At 46.6% G+C, this 21,941-nt stretch overlaps 1 protein-coding gene across 1 annotated transcript in view; it reads left to right on the top strand.

The window, feature by feature from the left end:
* The window catches only part of LOXL1 (lysyl oxidase like 1), a 36,159-nt gene extending 14,786 nt beyond the window's left edge, over nt 1-21,373 (top strand). The window contains exons 2-6 of the mRNA XM_077828658.1: nt 15,711-15,819; nt 17,737-17,874; nt 18,630-18,786; nt 20,246-20,341; nt 21,254-21,373. Coding sequence (XP_077684784.1) covers nt 15,711-15,819; nt 17,737-17,874; nt 18,630-18,786; nt 20,246-20,341; nt 21,254-21,373 — 620 coding nt within the window. The remainder of the gene's footprint in view (nt 1-15,710; nt 15,820-17,736; nt 17,875-18,629; nt 18,787-20,245; nt 20,342-21,253) is intronic.
* The last annotated feature ends 568 nt before the right edge of the window (nt 21,374-21,941 follow it).

Raw genomic sequence — 21,941 nt, 5'->3', positions numbered from 1 at the left:
AGTAGCCATGAGCTTACACAAGACATCCCTGGGCAAAGATCAGGACATGCCATATTTGGGGCAACCTTTGATCCAGTGGAACCAGACTTTTTGATGTTTTAAACTGCCTGATAGAGCTGGGTGAAGGTTTTTGAATTAATAGTTTGTTCATCAAAAATGCAATTGTGGATCGCCTGAAACTAGATGCAAATTTGGGTTGAATTTGGTGAGCAGTTTTGGCCAGAAAAAAACAATAGATTTATTTTTAAATCAAAACCCACCTCCGCAGGCTGCTGTGAGGATAAATGTATGAAAGACTGGGATGTGCACAGACATTACAGCCATGGAATACCTTTGATCATTATGACTGGAGCCATTTAGCCCTTGGGATGGCATTGGCTCCAGTTGCAAAAGGTTCAAGTTAGCTGCTGAGTACTTATCAAAGCATCACTGGTACCTGGCTTGTGGGCATGGTCATGAACCCAGATGAAGAAAAGAACAAGTGGAAAGTCGGGGCTTTGCAGCCGGAGTGACTGGAGAACAGGCGGTTTGCCTTTGTCAGCTGAGATGGCTTTTAATGATGGCACTTATGGCACACCTTATGGCACCTGGAGGGGAAGGGAATGAGAGGGAGACTGTCCCCATTCCTTGGGCCACCCTGCCTGCTGGTAACAGCAACATTCCATGGCAGATCAGTTTGCTGGGAGGCTGAGGCTGACCCTGGATGCTGCAGGGCATTTTTTTTTCAACCAAAAAGGCTTTTTAGCCAAAAATGAACATTTTTGCAGAAAATATTAATTCTGATCAAATTATTCCCTTTTGCAATGAAAAATTGTTACCAGAAACTGATTTTTAACCCCAAAATGATTTTTCAAAAAACAAATGTTTTGGGGTTTGAGGTTTCTTCTTGTTGAAAAAACCCCAGGCAATGTTCATAGGAAATTTCAGGAGGGGAAAAAAGGGGGTTTGTTTTTTTCCAAAAATTCCTACAAAAATCACTGGGATTTTTTAACCAACTAGAATCCTGCATCTCCACTTCCTTCCTATCTTATGAAGCGAGGTCACTTTCCATTACTCTCTTTCTTTCCAACTTTCATGGTTCACTGATTCCTTTGGCTTTCGACTGTCTGTTTATATCAAGAATTTAGGGCCAACTTTTATTGAAGCAAACTGGAGTCTTTCCACTGCCTTCAGTAGGCAATGGATCGGATCCTTAAAGGATGCCCATCACCGTAGTATCTCGGCACTGAAGCACTTACATGTCAGGAACATAAAGCTCCAGGCTTAATGAGCTCTGCTCCCTCCAACCCTGAGTCCAGCTGGTTCGACTTATAGAGCTAAAAGGGGGAAGGGGCTGCATCGCCAACAAGATCTCAGTTTTACTCAAGTTCACTTGGATCCCACTGGGGACCAAAGGCTCTCCTTGGCCACAGCCCCTGCAGCAGAAATGCAAAGCTCAGCTCACTTTGCCTTCAGCCTTGTGTACCTCAGGCCTGACCTGGGGCTCAAGGTGGGAGAGTGCAGTTCAGCTCGTGTGGCCCAATCAATTCTTGGCCTTCCCCTGAGACAAGAGCAATAATCTGCTCACATTGCAGGGGTGGTTTGATGATGGAGTCACTTGCCCTCTAACAAATGGGTTTGAACTTGTGATCTAAAGCAAATGGTTCCATATTCTGCTGTCTCCTCCCTCCGTCCTCTGCCAGCTTTCATTTCAAACACATCACTTGTTGGAGGTGTCTTGCAATAATACATTACACTTGTACAGCTCCTTTCCCAACATTTGTGCAGTAACCACCATACCCATTTTATGGAAGGATAAACTATAAGAAAGGAACTTATCATACAGCAAGTCAGTGGCAAGAGCCAGAAACATAACCCAGTGGTTCTGACTCCCAGCCCTCTGTTCTGCGCCCCAAACAGCATTCTTGTCACTATCTCGATGTAAAACTCCATCTATTGTTGTAATGAAGCCATAGGAAAGGGACAAAGAACAAGTTTTTTCAGTCAACATTTTTTGGATGTTGATGTGAAATTTCAAAACAAAAAAATCTGGATAATGTTGATGAAAAATTTCCCCTATTTTTCAACTAACTATGGGGCTGGTCAGATTGGGTTTGGTTGGCAGCGGGGGCCTGTTTGTTTGATTGTTTTGTTTGTTTTTTGAGGAATTTTCAAAATTTCAGTTTTCAAAAAAGGGTGGGGAAATGTTGATAAATTGTTCATGAAATATTTCCACTTTCTTCGAGCTACGTGTGGTGAGGCTGTCAATCTGCCTCCTTTTACCAGCACTGAATTAAGAAAGAAAGAAAGAAAGAAAGAAAGAAAGAAAGAAAGAAAGAAAGAAAGAAAGAAAGAAAGAAAGAAAGAAAGAAAGAAAGAAAAAGCCTAGCTTCTTGATGGGAAAGGAACAGAAGAACTTAGTTTAATGATACTTGTAAGACTTGTACATCCATTAATGCTGTCCTCAAGCACAATTGTGGTTCTTTAGCAGGTACACTTGATAGTTGCTTAAGCCACAATCAAGAATGTTTTATAATCAGTTATTATTCAAATATGTTGAGGATTCTTGACATAAAGACCAAATCTTGCCATTCTTTCTCAGTGCTTCCTCAGACAGAACTCCCATTGATTGAGCAGGTCATGCAACCCAGCGATTGAAAGCAACCCTACAATAACTAACCAGTATGCACAACCCAGAATTAGTGAGCCCCCGCTTCGATTGCCAACCAGCATGCACAGTACAGTACTATTGAGTGATTAGAATAACAAATCAGGGAGTGCAGCCCTGCACATATAAGCAGCCCTACAATAACAAACCACTGTGCTCTGCCCAGTGCTTTTGAGCAGCCCTACAATAACAAGGCAGTGCAGAAACTTGTGGGAAGGGAAGATCCATGTTAGTAAAGGAATCTGATTGCTGTCTCAAGTTCCCAAGATTTATTATAAACATCAGTGAAAAGGAAACATTTTTATAAATAATGACCAATCCCCTGGCAATGTTCCTTTCTATAATGTAGGCACAAATCATCAAGGAAGAAGGATGGGGCCCAGTTCTGAATTCCTTCCCTGAAGCATGGCTGATCAGCCTGGGGTGTTCTTCTTTTCTTTTCTTTGTAGTGAACAGTTTCGAAAAAACAGTTGTTTCCCCTGACGCCTTCTCCTTGTCTTTGTGTTCAAATCCCCCTGTGCATTACATCACCAGAAATGACCAAGCATAGAGGCAGGAAACAAGATCCAATCTAGTGACGTGATTTCTCCAGGGAAAGCAGTTCAAGAAACAAGAAGGCATTGTTCTCTGGAAGAAAAAAAACCACTCAGGACCTGATCCAGTTCCCGTTGAAACTGATGGAAAGGTTCCCACTGACTCCAGCGGGAGCTGGAGCAGAGCTGAAGTATCTGGAATTCAGCAAACCTCTGGCAGCACAGAGGAAGGCTTGTTGCAACACAGGCAAAGGGTAAGCCACATAAAGCTCACTTTGCCCAAGCATCCCAGATTGTCTGAAACTCACCTGAGCTGCTCTGCTGTGGGAAGCTGGGCTGCAGATCCATTACAAATTGTAGTCAAAGGAGGAGGACTATGCCATAACCGTGAGGTCTGATTGCACTCTGAAATACAGAAGAAAGGGGGAGACGGGGGCTGTAGAGCTTGGGGATTGGTCTGCTGGGGCATCAGCGCTGATGCTGGGGATAAGTGGTAATCCTTCCACTTGTACAGCACAGTGTACCCAGGTATTTAAATAACAGCTGGAGCTTGTCACCCATAGGGGTGATGGTGGTTCGCAAACAGGGGTGTGCAGCATTATCCCCATTCAACAGAGAGGGAAACTGAGGCACAGCACATAGATGAGACTTGCCCAAGATCCCACAGGGAGTCAGTGGCAGAGCTGAGGAATAGCACCCAGATCCCCTGAAGCCCAGCCCTCTAGACCATAGTCACCCTGAAGCAGGATCTAAAAGCCTTTTATAAGTGCAAACTTGTCCAGCCTCATGAGGGTGGTTAGTGGAACTGCAGCACAGCAAGGTGAAGCAATCTCCCCAGTCATTGGCACACTGGGACTGAGGGCAGAGGTGCAAATGGAAGAGACCCAGCTCCCCCCAGGTCCAACCATTAGGCCAAACTCACCCCCCCATTCATAGTAATGGGATCACGTCATTTTCTTCCCACTGCCCTTCAGGGGCTCTGAAGACTGAGGCTCTACTTCCAGCTGAGCTCTGTAATGACTCAGCCTCCCCCCAGCCCTATTTCCTAACCTGGCCCTCTCCTGGCCATTGTCAACATCTTGCCTCCTTCTGCTTCTGCTATGAGGCTTCATCTTCCAGCACGGGCCTCCTTCCTGAGGCATGAGGCTGGTCTGGGGATACGGCACAAGAATCAGGATAAGCTGATGCTAAGCCTCTGTGAGCTAATCTACTCTTCTAAAGCAAGATGGGAAGACATCCCTTGGCAACGTTGGGGAGGCTGGCGCTGAGCACTTACTTTGCCTCACTTTGGAAGCTGGAAACAGGAGAGTCTGATGGGAATGTGCTGGAGGAGCATGAAGGGCCAGGAGACAAAATAACAACAATCCAGAATGGAAAGCAGCCCAGGCATCCCATTCCTGCTCTGTACACTTGCCTCACTAGCTGCAATGCGTGTGCAACGTGTTTTGATGTCTGGCTCAGGACAGTCTGGCCCGTGCCTAGCGTCCCAGCTCCTGGAGTCACAGCCTGAGAGCAGAGCTCTCAGCTAACACAAATGTGATTAGCCCTCATGGACGCAAAGAAAACTTGACAAGGTGAACTGGATGTAATTGATGCCTGCCTGAGTCTACAGGCAGCCTGAAACTATAGTTCCAAGAGGTGTGGACTGCCCCATTCATCTTAATTCTGACTCCTGCAGCCTCCCGAAGGAGTGGGAGGGAGGGTCATGAATCAGGGATAGGGCCACAAGGACACCATGTGGGGTTTGTCTAGAGCCCCCCATGGTCTGAACTTGGCCCTGCTCTCAGTGTCTCTCCCACTGTCTTCTGAGCCTTTTCCCTGGTTGTGCTCCTGGTTGAAGTCCATTCCCTGGGATAATTGCCCCCTCTGTAAAAGCAATTCTCCCAAAGGAGCCTTTCTCCCCTTCAGCTGCATCCCCTTGCTTTAGAATCTTTGGCTGGGATGTAACGTCACAAGGGAAGGAGTGGGCCCCCCAGCCCTTGGACTGTGCAAAGGGGGCTGCACAAAGCACTGGAGACTATGTTAGAGGAACATAAGAACAGCCATACCATGTCAGACCAAAGGTCCATCTAGCTCAGTATCCTGTCTTCTGACAGTGGCCAATGTCAGGTGCCCCAGAGGGAATTAATAGAACAGGTAATCATCAAGTGATCCATTCCTTGTCACCCATTCCCAACTTCTGAAAAATAGGGTTGGGACGCCATCCCTGCCCATTCTGGCTATTAGTCATTGATGGACCTATCCTCCATTAATTTATCTAATTCTTTTTTGAATCCTGTTATAGCCTTGGCGATCACAACATCCTCTGGCAGAGTTCCACAGGCTGACTGTGTGTTGTGTGAAAAAATACTTCTTTTTGTTTGTTTTTAAACCTGCTGCCTATTAATTTCATTTGGTGACCCCTAGTTCTTGTGTTATGAGAAGAAGTAAATAACACTTCCTTATTTACTTTCTCCGCACCAGTCATGATTTCATAGACCCCTATCATATCCCCCCTTAGTCATCTCTTTTCCAAGCTGAAAAGTCCCAGTTTTATTAATCTCTCCTCATACGGAAGCTGTTCCATACCCCTAATCATTTTTGTTGCCTTTTTCTGAACCTTTTCCATTCCAATATATCTTTTTTGAGATGGGACGACCACATCTGCACACAGTGTTCAAAATGTGGGCACATCATGGATTTATATAGAGGCAATATGATATTTTCTGTCTTATTATCTATCCTTTTCTAAATGATTTCCAACATTCTGTTAGCTTTTTTGACTGCTGCTGCACATTTTAGAGAACTGTCCACAATAACTCCAAGATCTCTTTCTTGAATGGTAACAACAAATTTAGACCCCCATCATTTTATACGTATAGTTGGGATTATGTTTTCCAACATGAATTACTTTGCACTTATCAACATTGAATTTCATCTGCCATTTTGTTGCCCAGTCACCTAGTTTTGTGAGATCCTTTTGTAACTCTTTCAGTCTGCTTTGGGCTTAACTATCTTGAGTAGATTTGTATCATCTGCAAATTTTGCCACTTCAATGTTTACCCCTTTTTCCAGATCATTTATGAATATGTTAAATAGGACTGGTCCCAGTACACACCCCTGGGGGACACTACTATTTACCTCTCTCCATTCTGAAAACTATTTATTCCTACCCTTTGTTTCCTATCTTTTAACCAGTTACCATTCCATGAGAGGACCTTCCCTCTTATCCCATGACAGCTTACTTTGCTTAAGAGCCTTTGGTGAGGGACCTTGTCAAAGACTTTCTGAAAATCTAAGTAAACTATATCCACTGGATCCCCCCTGTCCACATGCTTGTTGATCCCCTCAAAGAATTCTAGTAGATTGGTGAGGCATGATTTCCCTTTACAAAAACCATGTTAACTCTTCCACAACAAATTATGTTCATCTATGTGGCTGACAATTCTGTTCTTTACAATAGTTTCAACCAGTTTGCCCGGTACTGAAGTCAGGCTGTAATTGCTGGGATCACCTCTGGAGCTCTTTTAAAAAAATGATGTCACATTATCTATCCTCCAGTCATTTGGTATGGAAGCTGATTTAAATGATTTAAAGTTTGTATACCACAGTTAGAAGTTCTGCAATTTCACATATGAGTTCCTTCAGAACTCTTGGGTGAATGCCATCTGGTCCTGGTGACTTATTACTATTTAATTTATCAGTTTCTTCCAAAATCTCCTCTAATGACACCTCAATATGGAACAGTTCCTCAGCTCTGTCACCTAAAAAGAATGGCTCAGGTTTGGGAATCTCCCTCACATCTTCAGCCATGAAGACTGAAGCAAAGAATTCATTTAGTTTCTCCGCAATGACCTTATTGTCCTTGAGTGCTCCTTTAGCATCTCAATCGTCCAGTGGACCCATGTGTTGTTTAGCAGGCTTCCTGCTTCTGATATACTTAAAAATGCAGGAGAAGCCTGCATTGGCTGGCCACCTACAGACTTTGCAGCTCTGATTTCTGCAATTGACCTTTTGATGGCACCACCCACAGGCTCTGGCTTCCTCATTGCCCTGGAGGTGCTCAACCCCTGCTCCACCCCAACCCCTGATCCACCCCAAGCCCCGCCCCACTCCACCCCTTTCCCCATGCCCCCACTTCCACCCGACCACTGCCTCTTCCCATCCCTGCTCCTCCCGCTCCGCCCAGCACCTCCTGCATGCCATGGAACAGCTGATCTTCAGCACGCGGGAGGCACTGGGTGGGAGGGGAAGGGGAGGAGCTAGCTGCCGTTGAGTGCTAAGCATCCACTAATTTTTTTCTGTGGGTGCTCCAGCCCTGCAGCACCCACAGAGTCAGCACCTATGGACCACCTTCTCTTTCCTGTTTAGCTGTGGAAACATAGAATCATAGAATATCAGGGTTGGAAGGGACCTCAGGAGGTCATCTAGTCCAACCCCCTGCTCAGAGCATAACTAATCCACAACTAAATCATCCCAGCCAGGGCTTTGTCAAGCCTGACCTTAAAAACTTCAAAGGAAGGAGATTCCACCATGTCAAGGTTCCTTCCCCACTCTGAACTCTAGGGTACAGATGTGGGGACCTGCATGAAAACCTCCTAAGCTTACTTTTACCAGCTTAGGTTAAAACTTCCCCAAGATACAAACTATTTTACCCTTTGCCCTTGGACTTCCACTGCCACCACCAAATGTTTATCGGGGTTTATTTTATTAGGAAAGCATTGTTTGAAAACGTCTTTCCCCCCAAAATCCTCCCAACCCTTGCACCACACTTCCTGGGGAAGGTTTGATAAAAATCCTCACCAATTTGCATAGGTGACCACAGACCCAAACCCTTGGATCTTAAGAACAATACAAAAAGCATTCAGGTCTTACAAGAAGAATTTTAATAGAAGAAACAGTAAAAAAGAAGTAACAATAAAAAGAATCACCTCTGTAAAATCAGGATGGTAAATACCTCACAGGGTAATTAGATTCAAAACATAGAGAATCCCTCTATGCAAAACCTTAGGTTACAAAAAGACACACAGACAGGAATATCCATTCCATTCAACACAGCTTAATTTCTCAGCCATTTAAAGAAATCATAATGTAACGCATATCTAGCTAGAGTACTTACTAAATTCTAAGACTCCATTCCTGTTCTGTCCCCAGCAAAAGCATCACACAGACAGACACAGACCCTTTGTTTTTCTCCCTCCTTCCAGCTTTTGAAAGTATCTTGTCTCCCCATTGGTCATTTTCTTCAGGTGTCTGCGAGGTTATCCTAGCTTCTTAACCCTTTACAGGTGAGAGGATTTTTCCTCTGGCCAGGAGGGATTTTAAAGGGGTTTACCCTTCCCTTTATATTTATGACACACCACCTCCCTAGGTAACGCATTCCAGTGTTTCACCACCCTCCTAGTGAAAAAGTTTTTCCTAATATCCAACCTAAACCTCCCCCACTGCAACTTGAGACCATTACTCCTCATTCTGTCATCTGCTACCACTGAGAACAGTCTAGATCCATCCTCTTTGGAACCCCCTTTCAGCTAGTTGAAAGTAGCTATCAAATCCCCCCTCATTCTTCTCTTCCGCAGACTAAACAATCCCAGTTCCCTCAGCCTCTCCTCAGAAGTCATGTGTTCCAGTCCCCTAATCATTTTTGTTGCCCTCCACTGGACGCTTTCCAATTTTTCCACATCCTTTTCATAGTGTGGGGCCCAAAACTGGACACAGTACTCCAGATGAGGCCTCACCAATGCCGAATAGAGGGGAACGATCACGTCCCTCGATCTGCTGGCAATGCCCCGACTTATACATCCCAAAATGCCATTGGTCTTCTTGGCAACAATGGCACACTGTTGACTCATATCCAGCTTCTCGTCCACTAGAACCCTTAGGTTTCAGAGTAACAGCCGTGTTAGTCTGTATTTGCAAAAAGAAAAGGAGTACTTGTGGCACCTCAGAGACTAACCAATTTATTTGAGCATAAGCTTTCGTGAGCTACAGCTCACTTCATCAGATGCATATTGTGGAAAGTACAGAAGACGTTTTTATACACACAAACCATGAAAAAATGGGTGATTATCACTACAAAAGGTTTTCTCTCCCTCCACCCCACTCTCCTGCTGGTAATAGCTTATGTAAAGTGATCACTCTCCTTACAATGTGTATGATAATCAAGGTGGGCCATTTCCAGCACAAATCCAGGGTTTAACAAGAACGTCTGAGGAGGAGGGGAAGGGGGGGAGTGCTGGTAGCGTAGGGCCTGAGGAGGGAGTCTACATAGCCAAGATCCATAAACCTGGAAATCCTGGGCGCCCCATCATCTCAGGCATTGGCACCCTGACAGCAGGATTGTCTGGATATGTAGACTCCCTCCTCAGGCCCTACGCTACCAGCACTCTCAGCTACCTTCGAGACACCACTGACTTCCTGAGGAAACTACAATCCATCGGTGATCTTCCTGATAGCACCATCCTGGCCACTATGGATGTAGAAGCCCTCTACACCAACATTCCACACAAAGATGGACTACAAGCCATCAAGAACACTATCCCTGATAATGTCACGGCTAACCTGGTGGCTGAACTTTGTGACTTTCTCCTTACCCATAACTATTTTACATTTGGGGACAATGTATACCTTCAAATCAGCGGCACTGCTATGGGTACCCGCATGGCCCCACGGTATGCCAACATTTTTATGGCTGACTTAGAACAACGCTTCCTCAGCTCTCATCCCCTAATGCCCCTACTCTACTTGAGCTATATTGATGACATCTTCATCATCTGGACCCACGGAAAAGGAGCCCTTGAGGAATTCCACCATGATTTCAACAATTTCCATCCCACCATCAACCTCAGCCTGTTCCAGTCCACACAAGAGATCCACTTCCTGGACACTACAGTGCTAATAAACGATGGTCACATAAACACCACCCCATACCGGAAACCTACTGACCGCTATTCCTACCTACATGCCTCCAGACTTCACCCTGACCACACCACACCATCCATTGTCTACAGCCAAGTTCTGCGATACAACCGCATTTGCTCCAACCCCTCAGACAGAGACAAACACCTACAAGATCTCTATCAAGCACTCTTACAACTACAATACCCACCTGCGGAAGTGAAGAAACAGATTGATAGAGCCAGAAGAGTTCCCAGAAGTCACCTACTACAGGACAGGCCTAACAAAGAAAATAACAGAACGCCACTAGCCGTCACCTTCAGCCCCCAACTAAAACCCCTCCAACGCATTATCAAGGATCTACAACCTATCGTGAAGGATGACCCATCACTCTCACAAATCTTGGGAGACAGGCCAGTCCTTGCCTACAGACAGCCCCCCAACCTGAAGCGAATACTCACCAGCAACCACATACCACACAACAGAACCACTAATCCAGTAACCTATCCTTGCAACAAAGCCCGTTGTCAACTGTGCCCACATATCTATTCAGGGGACACCATCACAGGGCCTAATAACATCAGCCACACTATCAGAGGCTCGTTCACCTGCACATCTACCAATGTGATATATGCCATCATGTGCCAGCAATGCCCCTCTGCCGTGTACATTGGTCAAACTGGACAGTCTCTACGTAAAAGAATAAATGAACACAAATCAGATGTCAAGAATTATAACATTCATAAACCAGTCGGAGAACACTTCAATCTCTCTGGTTACGCGATTACAGACATGAAAGTTGCGATATTACAACAGAAAAACTTCAAATCCAGACTCCAGCGAGAGACTGCTGAATTGGAATTCATTTGGAAATTGGATACAATTAACTCAGGCTTGAATAGAGACTGGGAGTGGCTAAGTCATTATGCAAGGTAACCTATTTTCCCTTGTTTTTTCCTCCCGCCCCCCCGCCCAGACGTTCTTGTTAAACCCTGGATTTGTGCTGGAAATGGCCCACCTTGATTATCATACACATTGTAAGGAGAGTGATCATTTTACATAAGCTATTACCAGCAGGAGAGTGGGGTGAGGAGAGAGAAAATCTTTTGTAGTGATAATCACCCATTTTTTCATGGTTTGTGTGTATAAAAACGTCTTCTGTACTTTCCACAGAATGCATCCGATGAAGTGAGCTGTAGCTCACGAAAGCTTACGCTCAAATAACTTGGTTAGTCTCTAAGGTGCCACAAGTACTCCTTTTCTTTTTAGAACCCTTAGGTCCTTTTCTGCAGAACTGCTGCCTAGACATTCGGTCCCTAGTCCATAGCGGTCCATGGGATTCATCTGTCCTAAGTGCAGGACTCTGCACTTGTCCTTGTTGAACCTCATCAGATTTCTTTTGGCCCAATCCTCCAATTTGTCTAGGTCCCTCTGTATCCCATCCCTACCCTCATAGAATCATAGAATCTCAGGGTTGGAAGGGACCTCAGGAGGTCATCTAGTCCAACCCCCTGCTCAAAGCAGAACCAATCCCCAATTTTTGCCCCAGATCCCTAAATGGCCCCCTCAAGGATTGAACTCACAATACTGGGTTTAGCAGGCCAATGCTCAAACCACTGAGCTATCCCTCCCTCCAGCGTATCTACCTCTCCTCCCAGTTTAGTGTCATCTGCAAACTTGCTGAGGGTGCAGTCCACACTATCCTCCAGATCATTAATGAAGATATTGAACAAAACCGGCCCCAGGACCGACCCTTGGGGCACTCCACTTGATACCGGCTGCCAACTAGACATGGAGCCATTGATCACTACCCGTTGAGCCCGACAATCTAGCCAGCTTTCTATCCACCTTATCGTCCATTCATCCAGCCCATACTTCTTTAACTTGCTGGCAAGAATACTGTGGGAGACCGTGTCAAAAGCTTTGCTAAAGTCAAGGAACAACACGTCCACGGCTTTCCCCTCATCCACAGAGCCAGTTATCTCGTCATAGGAGGCAATTAGATTAGTCAGGCATGACTTGCCCTTGATAAATCCATGCTGACTGTTCCTGATCACTTTCCTCTCCTCTAAGCACTTCAGAATTGATTCCTTGAGGACCTGCTCCATGATTTTTCCAGGGACTGAGGTGAGGCTGATTGGCCTGTAGTTCCCCGGATCCTCCTTCTTCCCTTCTTTAAAGATGGCACTACATTAGCCTTTTTCCAGTCGTCCGGGACCTCCCCCAATCGCCATGAGTTTTCAAAGATAATGGCCAATGGCTCTGCAATCACATCCGCCAACTCCTTTAGCACTCTTGGATGCAGCGCATCCGGCCCCATGGACTTGTGCTCGTCCAGCTTTTCTGAATATTCCCGAACCACTTCTTTCTCCACAGAGGGCTGGTCACCTCCTCCCCATGCTGTGCTGCCCAGTGCAGTAGTCTGGGAGCTGACCTTGTTCGTGAAGACAGGGGCAAAAAAAGCATTGAGTACATTCGCTTTTTCCACATCCTCTGTCACTAGGTTGCCTCCCTCATTCAGGAAAAGACACACACTTTCCTTGACTTTCTTCTTGTTGCGAACATACCTGAAGAAACCCTTCTTGTTACTCTTAACATCTCTTGCTAGCTGCAACTCCAGGTGTGATTTGGCATTCCTGATTTCACTCCTGCGTGCCCGAGCAATATTTTTATACTCTTCCCTGGTCATTTGTCCAATCTTCCACTTCTCGTAAGCTTCTTTTTTGTGTTTAAGATCAGCAAGGATTTCACTGTGAAGCCAAGCTGGTCGACTGCCATATTTACTATTCTTTCTACACTTCGGGATGGTTTGTCCCTCTAACCTCAATAAGGATTCTTTAAAATACAGCCAGCTCTCCTGGACTCCTTTCCCCCTCATGTTATTCTCCCAGGGGATCCTGCCCATCAATTCCCTGAGGTTGTCAAAGTCTGCTTTTCTGAAGTCCAGGGTCCGTATTCTGCTGCTCTCCTTTCTTCCTTGTGTCAGGATCCTGAACTCGACCATTTCATGGTCACTGCCTCCCAGGTTCCCATCCACTTTTGCTTCCCCTACTAATTCTTCCCGGTTTGTGAGCAGCAGGTCAAGAAGAGCTCTGCCCCTAGTTGGTTCCTCCAGCACTGACAACAGGACATTGTCCCCTACACTTCCCAAAAACTTCCTGGATTGTCTGTGCACCGCTGTATTACTCTCCCAGCAGATATCAGGGTGATTGAAGTCTCCCATGAGAACCAGGGCTTGCGATCTAGTAACTTCTGTTAGTTGCCAGAAGAAAGCCTCGTCCACCTCATCCCCCTGGTCCGGTGGTCTATAGCAGACTCCCACCATGACATCACCCTTGTTGCTCACACTTCTATACTTAATCCAGAGACTCTCAGGTTTTTCTGCAGTTTCATACCGGAGTTCTGAGCAGTCATACTGCTCTCTTACATACAGTGCAACTCCCCCACCTTTTCTGCCCTTCCTGTCCTTCCAGAACAGTTTATATCCATCCATGACAGTACTCCAGTCATGTGAGTTATCCCACCAAGTCTCTGTTATTCCAATCACATCATAATTCCTTGATTGTGCCAGAACTTCCAGTTCTCCCTGCTTGTTTCCCAGGCTTCTTGCATTTGTGTATAGGCACTTGAGATAACTTGCTGTTTGTCCTGCTTTCTTAGTATGAGGCAGGAGCCCTCCCCTCTCACAATCTCCTGCTCATGCTTCCTCCCGGTATCCCACTTCCCCACTTACCTCAGGGCTTTGGTCTCCTTCTCCTGGTGAACCTAGTTTATAACCCTCCTCACTAGGTTAGCCAGCCTGCTTGCCAAGATTCTCTTCCCTCTCTTTGTTAGGTGGAGCCCGTCTCTGCCTAGCACTCCTCCTTCTTGGAACACCATCCCATGGTCAAAGAATCCAAAGCCTTCTCTCTGACACCACCTGCATAGCCATTTGTTGACTTCCACGATTCAGCGGTCTCTACCCAGGCCTTTTCCTTCCACGGGGAGGATGGACGAGAACACCACTTGCCCCTCAAACTCCTTTATCCTTCTTCCCAGAGCCACGTAGTCTGCAGTGATCTGCTCAAGGTCATTCTTGGCAGTATCATTGGTGCCCACGTGGAGAAGCAGGAAGGGGTAGCGATCCGAGGGCTTGATGAGTCTCGGCAGTCTCTCTCTCACATCGTGAATCCTAGCTCCTGGCAAGCAGCAGACTTCTTGGTTTTCCCGGTCGGCGTGGCAGATAGATGACTCAGTCCCCCTGAGGAGAGATTCCTTGACCACCACCACCCGCCTCCTTCTCTTGGGAGCGGTGGTCATGGAACCCCCATCCCTAAAACAGTGCATCTCATGCCTTCAAATCGGCAGAGTCTCCTTTTGTTCCCTTCCCTCAGATGTATCATCTAGTTCACTCTCCGCATTAGTACCTGTGGAAAGAACATGAAATCAGTTGCTTACCTGCATCATACACCCCTTTCAGTGCGAAGGAAGGTAAATATTGGCCCTTCACCTCTTCTCATAACTAGATTAGCTCCCTATTTGCCACCTTCTATACTTCTGCCAAATATTAATCTCTCTCCCGTTATATCTCAACTAGAGTTACGGTGCCCCATACTCCAGCAAGGCAGCAACATCCTGGACTAGCCCTTTTGTAGAGTTGTAATGATCATTCTCCTCTCACTAAGTCCCAGTATCCAGTTTGTGAGATGTTGGTTTCACAGGCCATGTCTACACTATAAAGTTTAATCAGTGTAAGTTATGTTAGCATTCTGCCACCAAGTTTTGTATATTGCCCAAGTGTGTTTCACCGCAAGCCTATCCCCAGATCCTTTCCCTGATCAGAATTCCTGAAACTTGTGTTTGTAATGTCCTAGTAAAATCCCTGGGGCCAAGATTATGCCCTCCCCTTTCTGAGTATGACACATTCTGAGTTCAGTGGAACATTGAGAGAAAATTTAAGCAATCAGATTGTCTAATGCAGAGCGCATTAGTTCCCTGGAAAAGCCCTGTCAATACCACCTGTAACCATCACAGCACCCAGATCTAGAATGCACAGCTTCTTGGCAGCCTCTTTTCCTTTTCAGATTCACCCAGGGAGGTGGTGTGGTCTAGCCAAAAGGAGTGAATAGATCAAAAGCTTCCATTACTGATTTCTGTGCTATCACTTGTCTGTGGATTCCCTGGCATGTTACCAAGGCTGTTAATCTTTCATGCCCACTAAATTCACTTTAAAAATAAATAATTAAATAGGAAGAACTCATTTCTGGTGCTGTCTCCCAGCCAGGTTGGTACTAAGGTAATTGCTATCTCCGCTGGTTTGGAAGGAAAAAGAAGCCACAATCCACTGCAAATCTGATGGGTAACCCAGCCAATGGAATCTTTCATTTAATCAGTTCCAGGAGGCTGGATGAAGCAGGCTGCCTTTGAAAATGTAAGTTTGATTTGCCAATGAAACGGAGTTGGGAGGGGGGAAGTGAAGAGGATTTCCATCTTTAGCTGAAATTAAAAAAACATGGCAGTCACCAAGGCAAGCTTTCCCAATGAGATTAGGAGCAGCTGCCTCCAAGTCTGAGAATACTGCTGTGTCAGACGCACATAGCGAGCAGCTCCTGTTAGTCTTTAAGTGGCTGATGTATTTTCAGGCTTTTCTCAGGCTGCGTCTCTATCTTTTACAGGCCTCCCTGACTTAGTACCTGATCCAAACTATGTCCAGGCCTCCACCTACATCCAGAGAGCTCACCTCTATTCTCTCCGCTGTGCCGCTGAGGAAAAGTGCCTCGCCAGGTAAGGAGATGCGTGACTCCATGTTGCCAACTCTTGTGATTATACATGAGTATTGTACTATTTGGGGTTCTCCCTGAAGCCCCAGTTCCTGGAGTCAGGAGATTAGGGAAGAATCTGAACTTTCCTATATAAAAGAAGTTTCTAACCCTCGTGGTTGCAGAGAAAAGCTGGACAACTTAAAGGCTCAGAAACCTGAAGGCAAAGAAAAATAATCCAATGTTTTCAATCTCATGATTTTTAAACAATCTCATGATTTTTGAATGTTTGGAGTTCATGATACTGTTGTCGCTACCTTGGTATTAATGATGGGCCAGCCAAAAATCTGGTTGAATTTGGAAAGCTTCCGGTGTTAACTCAGAGGTGCGCAAATTTGGCCAGCAAAAGCACTAAACAGGAAGTCTAGGAGAGAATGAATCTGAGGATTGTTGTTTTACTGTTGTACAGCCCTTTTCTGCACATGTCCAGATTTCTGAGAAGGGACAAAAAATTTCAATGAAAACCGTTTTTAATAGAAAAAAATCATTTGTGCCCATGAAAATCTACCTTCATTCACTGTGGATACAATGGAATGTGAAGATTCGTGTAACTGTTCTTTCTAGTTCATACACTGAATATATTGGTGATTGATATTCTATTAAATTAGAGGTTTCAGAGTAGCAGCCGTGTTAGTCTGTATCCGCAAAAAGAACAGGAGGACTTGTGGCACCTTAGAGACTAACAAATTTATTTGAACATAAGCTTTCATGAGCTACAGCTCACTTCATCGGATGCATAGATAGATAAATAGATAGATGCCACCATCACTAATAGTTTCTGGAATTTACTTGGCATTTCTGTAGCTGCTTAAGGCAGTGCTGTGCTGAATATAATGAAACATTGCCTTTGCTTGGTGAGGACCAGATTCTGATACAGCTGGTCACATTGGGTAGTATCTTACTCTGTACATAGTGCCATTAACACCAGTGTAGTAAGGTGATGTTCGACAGGAGTAAGGGTATCAGAATCTGGCCTTAATTAAGCAGATGTGCCTTGGAATGCACAGTATTAGCAGATGCGACTCATATATTAATGAGGGGCTGGGTTATTTTACGTGATGTATTTTTGTTCCCCTTGCAATGACTCATCTCAGCTTCCCTGCTCTGTAAAGTTTAGAGCGCACATAGAATTGCAATCAGTTCCTGTGCTCAAAATGAACTTTGTGTGAAGGGCCCACTTGGAGCTGGGCAGCTGTTCTCAGCTGGACTCTTAGCACCACTTAAACCCAACAATTAAGCAATTGATGCCTCAGCCTTGTCACGCTCTGTATAACCCTTCTCCTCCAATGGGGTAGCAGAGCCTTTCCCTCCCCCTCCCCCGCCCTCCCTCCCAGGGGCAGGTTATGACAAGCTGAACTGAGCAAATAATGACTTTTTTGGTTTGGCTGAAGAAAAGACGGGTTCAATTAAAACAAAAACCATGTTTTTCAAAACATTTCATTAAATCAAAAACTTGGAAAATCTAATTTTGGAATGTTGCAGTTGTTTTGAAATTACCGGTAATCTGCTTTCAAGTTTTGTGTTCTGATTCATCCAACTTCGTGTGTTTTCACCACCACCACCCCTTTGTTTTTTTTAACCAGCCACATTGGAAAAGAAAATGCTGCTTCAAACTGAATAGCTGAAACGAAAAGTTATGACTTAAAATCAAACCCAGAAGGGATACATCAGCTTTAACCCGAATTCAGGAACAGTTTCTGAGCTAAAAAATAAAATAAAATGCATTTTTCAGCAAAAAAATCTATTCACTGAAAAAAATTCCCTCTGCTCCAAGTAGAAGCTCCATCCCTCAGCCCATCCAGTGCTCAGATGTCACCAGCTGTTTTCAGGGTGAAGTGACTTTCACCCATCTCCCCCATTTCCTTCCTTTTAACCCCTTCAGCACTGCCTACACCCCCGAGGCCACCGACTACGACATCCGGGTGCTGCTGAGGTTCCCGCAGCGGGTGAAGAACCAGGGCACAGCAGACTTCCTGCCCAACCGCCCCCGCCACAACTGGGAGTGGCACAGCTGCCACCAGTAAGTTGAGGAGAACTTGGCACTCCTCAGCAACTTACTAGTCCATCTCTGGGTGACAGGGCCTTGCCAAGGGGACCTTCCTTTGGTGGGCAGAGGCTGGTATCCAGCCGTGGGGAGCCACCCAGGCTGGTTCAGGGTGAGGCTCGGTTCAGTAAAGTAGCTTGAGTACATGCTTCAGCGTTTTGCTGAACTGGGATCTAGGTCAATATGCTGAGGATTAGAGCCACCCCTGGCTATAGATCAATGGACTTGCCTCCTCCATTCCCACCTTACTTTCCTCTCTCCATTTTCTCATTCCCTTACTCCAATCCTTTTCTTCTTTCTTTTTTCCTCTGCTCCTCTTTTCTTTCATCCTTTCTCTGCAATATTTATTTATCCCACCCCACAAACCCAAAACCATTTCCCTGCCAGCTCCTCCTCCTGTCTCCATGCTGCTCAGAGTGAGTATCCTGTGCTGATCCCAAAGGGTCAGGCCACATCATCACGGACCCCTGAACTGAGTGCCACGGGCAAAGAGAAGTTTGGGCTTCTAATGTTGTGACCTATGCATTGTGGGAGCAGGTGGCTTTCAAGAAGCCACACACTCCATCGCTCAGAGCCCCAGCATTTTCTAAATGTGGGGTGGGGAGGATCTGGGATCCTGCCACTTTCCCTGCCCCCGCCCACTCCTGGGCTGCTCTGGTGCCCCTGCACCCACCCAGCATATATCTGTGAATATCGCTGTGGTACATGCCTCTGCCCTGGGTTTCCCCCAGGCACTACCACAGCATGGACGAGTTCAGCCACTACGACCTGCTGGATGCGGCCACAGGGAGAAAGGTGGCCGAGGGCCACAAGGCTAGCTTCTGCCTGGAGGACACCACCTGCGACTTTGGGAACCTGAAGCGCTATGCCTGCACTTCACATACCCAGGTGAGAGGAGGAGGAGGTGTGTCCAACGAATTCAGGGCCACTCTACCGTCTGGCTGCAATTTAGTGCAGGGCTTTCTTCCCCGACCATCCCAGTCTCCCAGACACCCAGCTGTGAGTGGGCAGGAAGAGTCACCTATGGGAGCTGGGGAAGGGATTAGTGAGTGTCTGGACCTGGTCAGGAATCTCCCTCACTCAGGGCATCATGCCAGTGCAGGGGTTACACCTCCCTCTGGAATATCAAGCAGGCTCAGGTGGGCATGTCCTATTGATTTCCTGGCACAGGCACTGGAGCCCTCCCCAAAGGGGGGGGGGGTTGATCCCACCCCCTGCGAAGCCAGAGGGGCACCGGGGAGCGAAAGCAGCCCCCTGCCTGTGTCCCGGGCTCCCCGCCCAGGGCAGGTAGAGGGACCCACACTCCCCACAGCTGCCCATGCAGCTCTCCCCAACCTGGCTCCAGCCCAGGAGGGAGGGGGGCTCGGAATCGTAGCCCGGCCATGATAAGAGCCAGGCGGGCAGCTGTGCGGAGCCTGGGTCCCTCCACCTGCCCTGGGCGGGGGACACGGGCCAGGGATGCCCTCAGCAGCCCCCCACACTCCGGGCAGGTGGAGGGACCCAGTCTCCGCACAGCTGCTGCCTGGGCTCCCCAGGTGGGCTCCCTCCACACTAGCCTGGCTGTGGGGGGGCTGGCTTGGGGGGGAGAGAGGGGAAGGGTCGGAGTCCACCCCGGTGAAAAGTGTACCAGCCAGGCCCCACTTCCCCGGTTCTGGCTCCTCTGTTTCCTGGGCTTGCCCAGCGCAGGGAAAGGAGAGGCACCCAGGGCAGCAACATCTTTGGCTGAGCATTCGGTAGTGCTTTTGTATGTATATATGTATATAGGATTAGTCTGCACTCCACGCTTGAATCTTTCTGATGCTCAGATATATAGGGCTGAGCAAAACACAGATGCACCAATTTTTCCTGAAATGAAGTAAAATAGTTATTCCAGATGGGCACAGCAATCCACTCCAGTATTTTCATATAGCCATCACAGGCATTACATTTGCTGGACAGTCCTCAGACTGCTTGTTCCCTTCGCATTCAAAATGCCTGAACTGGATGATTGTGTCCACCAGGAACGGACTCTGCATGCAGACCTTGGGAAGGAGAAAAACCTGAACTAGATTCCTTTGCCCACATGGAATGGACTCTGCAATACAGCTCCTGGGAGAAAAACATGTGTTTTGCAATAGTAAAAGTTGCAGACTAGACAGGCCACCTGCACAGAACTGAGCAGTGTGGGTAATTCCTGAACATATTTCTATATAAAGAAAGAGAGGGAACAACAGAAAAGGAAAAATGAGAAATGCTAAAGATAAAAAGCAAAGTCCATACCCTGTGTTATGCAGGAGGTCAGACTAGATGAACTGATGGCTCCGTGTGGGCCCTATGAATTGTGAGCACTGCTCTTTCCTTTTGTCAGGGCTTGAGTCCCGGTTGCTATGACACCTACAATGCCGACATTGATTGCCAGTGGATTGACATAACAGACGTTCAGCCTGGAAATTACATCCTAAAGGTTGGTTTCCCTGTATGTAGAGCTTCTCTGTACAGGCCATTGCCATGAATAGAGCTAGGCAGTTACTCGTGAAATCCATGATGAATTTAGTGCTGGATTTTGGTTTGTGTGTGTCCACGGCCCCATTGCTAGTCCCCTTGGTTGTGAACATCCATCCTCAAAGCATGTGAATAATATGGCTGATCAGACATTTGTTTGAGGACAGAAGCAGCTGCACGGAGGGCCCAGTCACAAGCTACACATTGGCAATTAGAAGTAACAGTGGGGGTGGGGGAGAGGTATGAAAATGAAACAATAGCTGGTAACCCCAAGAACAGATGGAAAGAAAGCCATTGTGTACTCATACTCAAACACATTTTTAGGACCAAATTAAGCCCTGCTACAAGTGGGCACAATGCCATTCGGTTCAAGGGAAGCTAAGCCCAATTACACCACCGCTGAATTTGACTCTCTTTGTTTACAGCTTTCTTTTTTTTACCATTTGCTACAGTGAAGCAAGATGGTTGCATCAGGATAACAAACTGTTTTCTTGGAAGAAAGTGGAGGTGTTTTACCTGTAGAAGAAACCATAAAAGTAGAATAGCAAAACTGCCCATGATAGTTTAGTTCCCTAAAAGGAATAACACCCACACCAACCCCGTAAATAATGTGCATTTTTCATTGAAAAAAATTCTAGTTGTACATTATCATGTGTTTACAGTAAAGCCCAGGGACCCGCCAAGAACTGGGCCCCATTGCACTAGGTGCTGTATAGCCACAGAGTAGTAGCTAGTCCTTGTCCTAATTTACAAGCTAAATAGACAAGTTAGACACAAGGGGTCTAACACACAATTACATCTCTCTCGCTCTCTCTCTCTCCACTGACTATCAGAGAAACTGTTTCCTGATGTGGTCTTTGTCTTGTTTTCTCAGGTTCAAGTGAACCCCAAGTACCTGGTGCTGGAGTCTGACTTCACCAACAATGTTGTGAGGTGCAATATTCACTATACTGGACGCTACGTTGCCACTACAAACTGCAAAATTGCCCAGTAAGAGCACTGGTGAAACTCTCCCACTCCTTGTGTGTTTGCCTGGGTTCTTCCATTACTGTGGTATCCAGGCATCTCACCTCTTTCTTTTTCTGCCTCCATCACTTCTTGGTGGTGTAGACTTACAGATCAAAAGGGAAATGTAAGGATGGAGCTGCCAGGGAGCTGCTGTTGGGGAGGGGCATGGGAAATGCAGAAATGGTACTTGAATCAGGGGTGGGGAAAGGGTCTTTCCAGAACTAGACCTGAGGGTCTAGTGCAGCAGTTCTCAAACTTCATTGCATCATGACCCCTTTCTGACAACAAAAATTACTACATGACCCCAGGAGGGGGGACCGAAGACTGAGCCCACCCGAGCCCTGCCGCCTGAGCCCCATTGCCTCCCGTTGCGGGGGCAAAGCTGAAACTCAATGGCTTCTGCCCTGGGCAGGGAACATGTAACCTTAGCCCTGGGTGGTGGGGCTTGTCCTTCAGACTTGCTGGGGCCTAGGGCCAACACCAGTCTTGGCGACCCCATTAAAATGGGGTCCCAAGCCACAGTTTGAGAACCCCTGGTCTAGTGGAGCAACAGT

Source organism: Eretmochelys imbricata, chromosome 10, assembly GCF_965152235.1.
Source record: "Eretmochelys imbricata isolate rEreImb1 chromosome 10, rEreImb1.hap1, whole genome shotgun sequence".
In the NCBI taxonomy this organism is placed as follows: Eukaryota; Metazoa; Chordata; order Testudines; family Cheloniidae; genus Eretmochelys; species Eretmochelys imbricata.
Note: the sequence above shows the minus strand (reverse complement) of the source record. Positions and strands in the feature narration are given on the sequence as shown.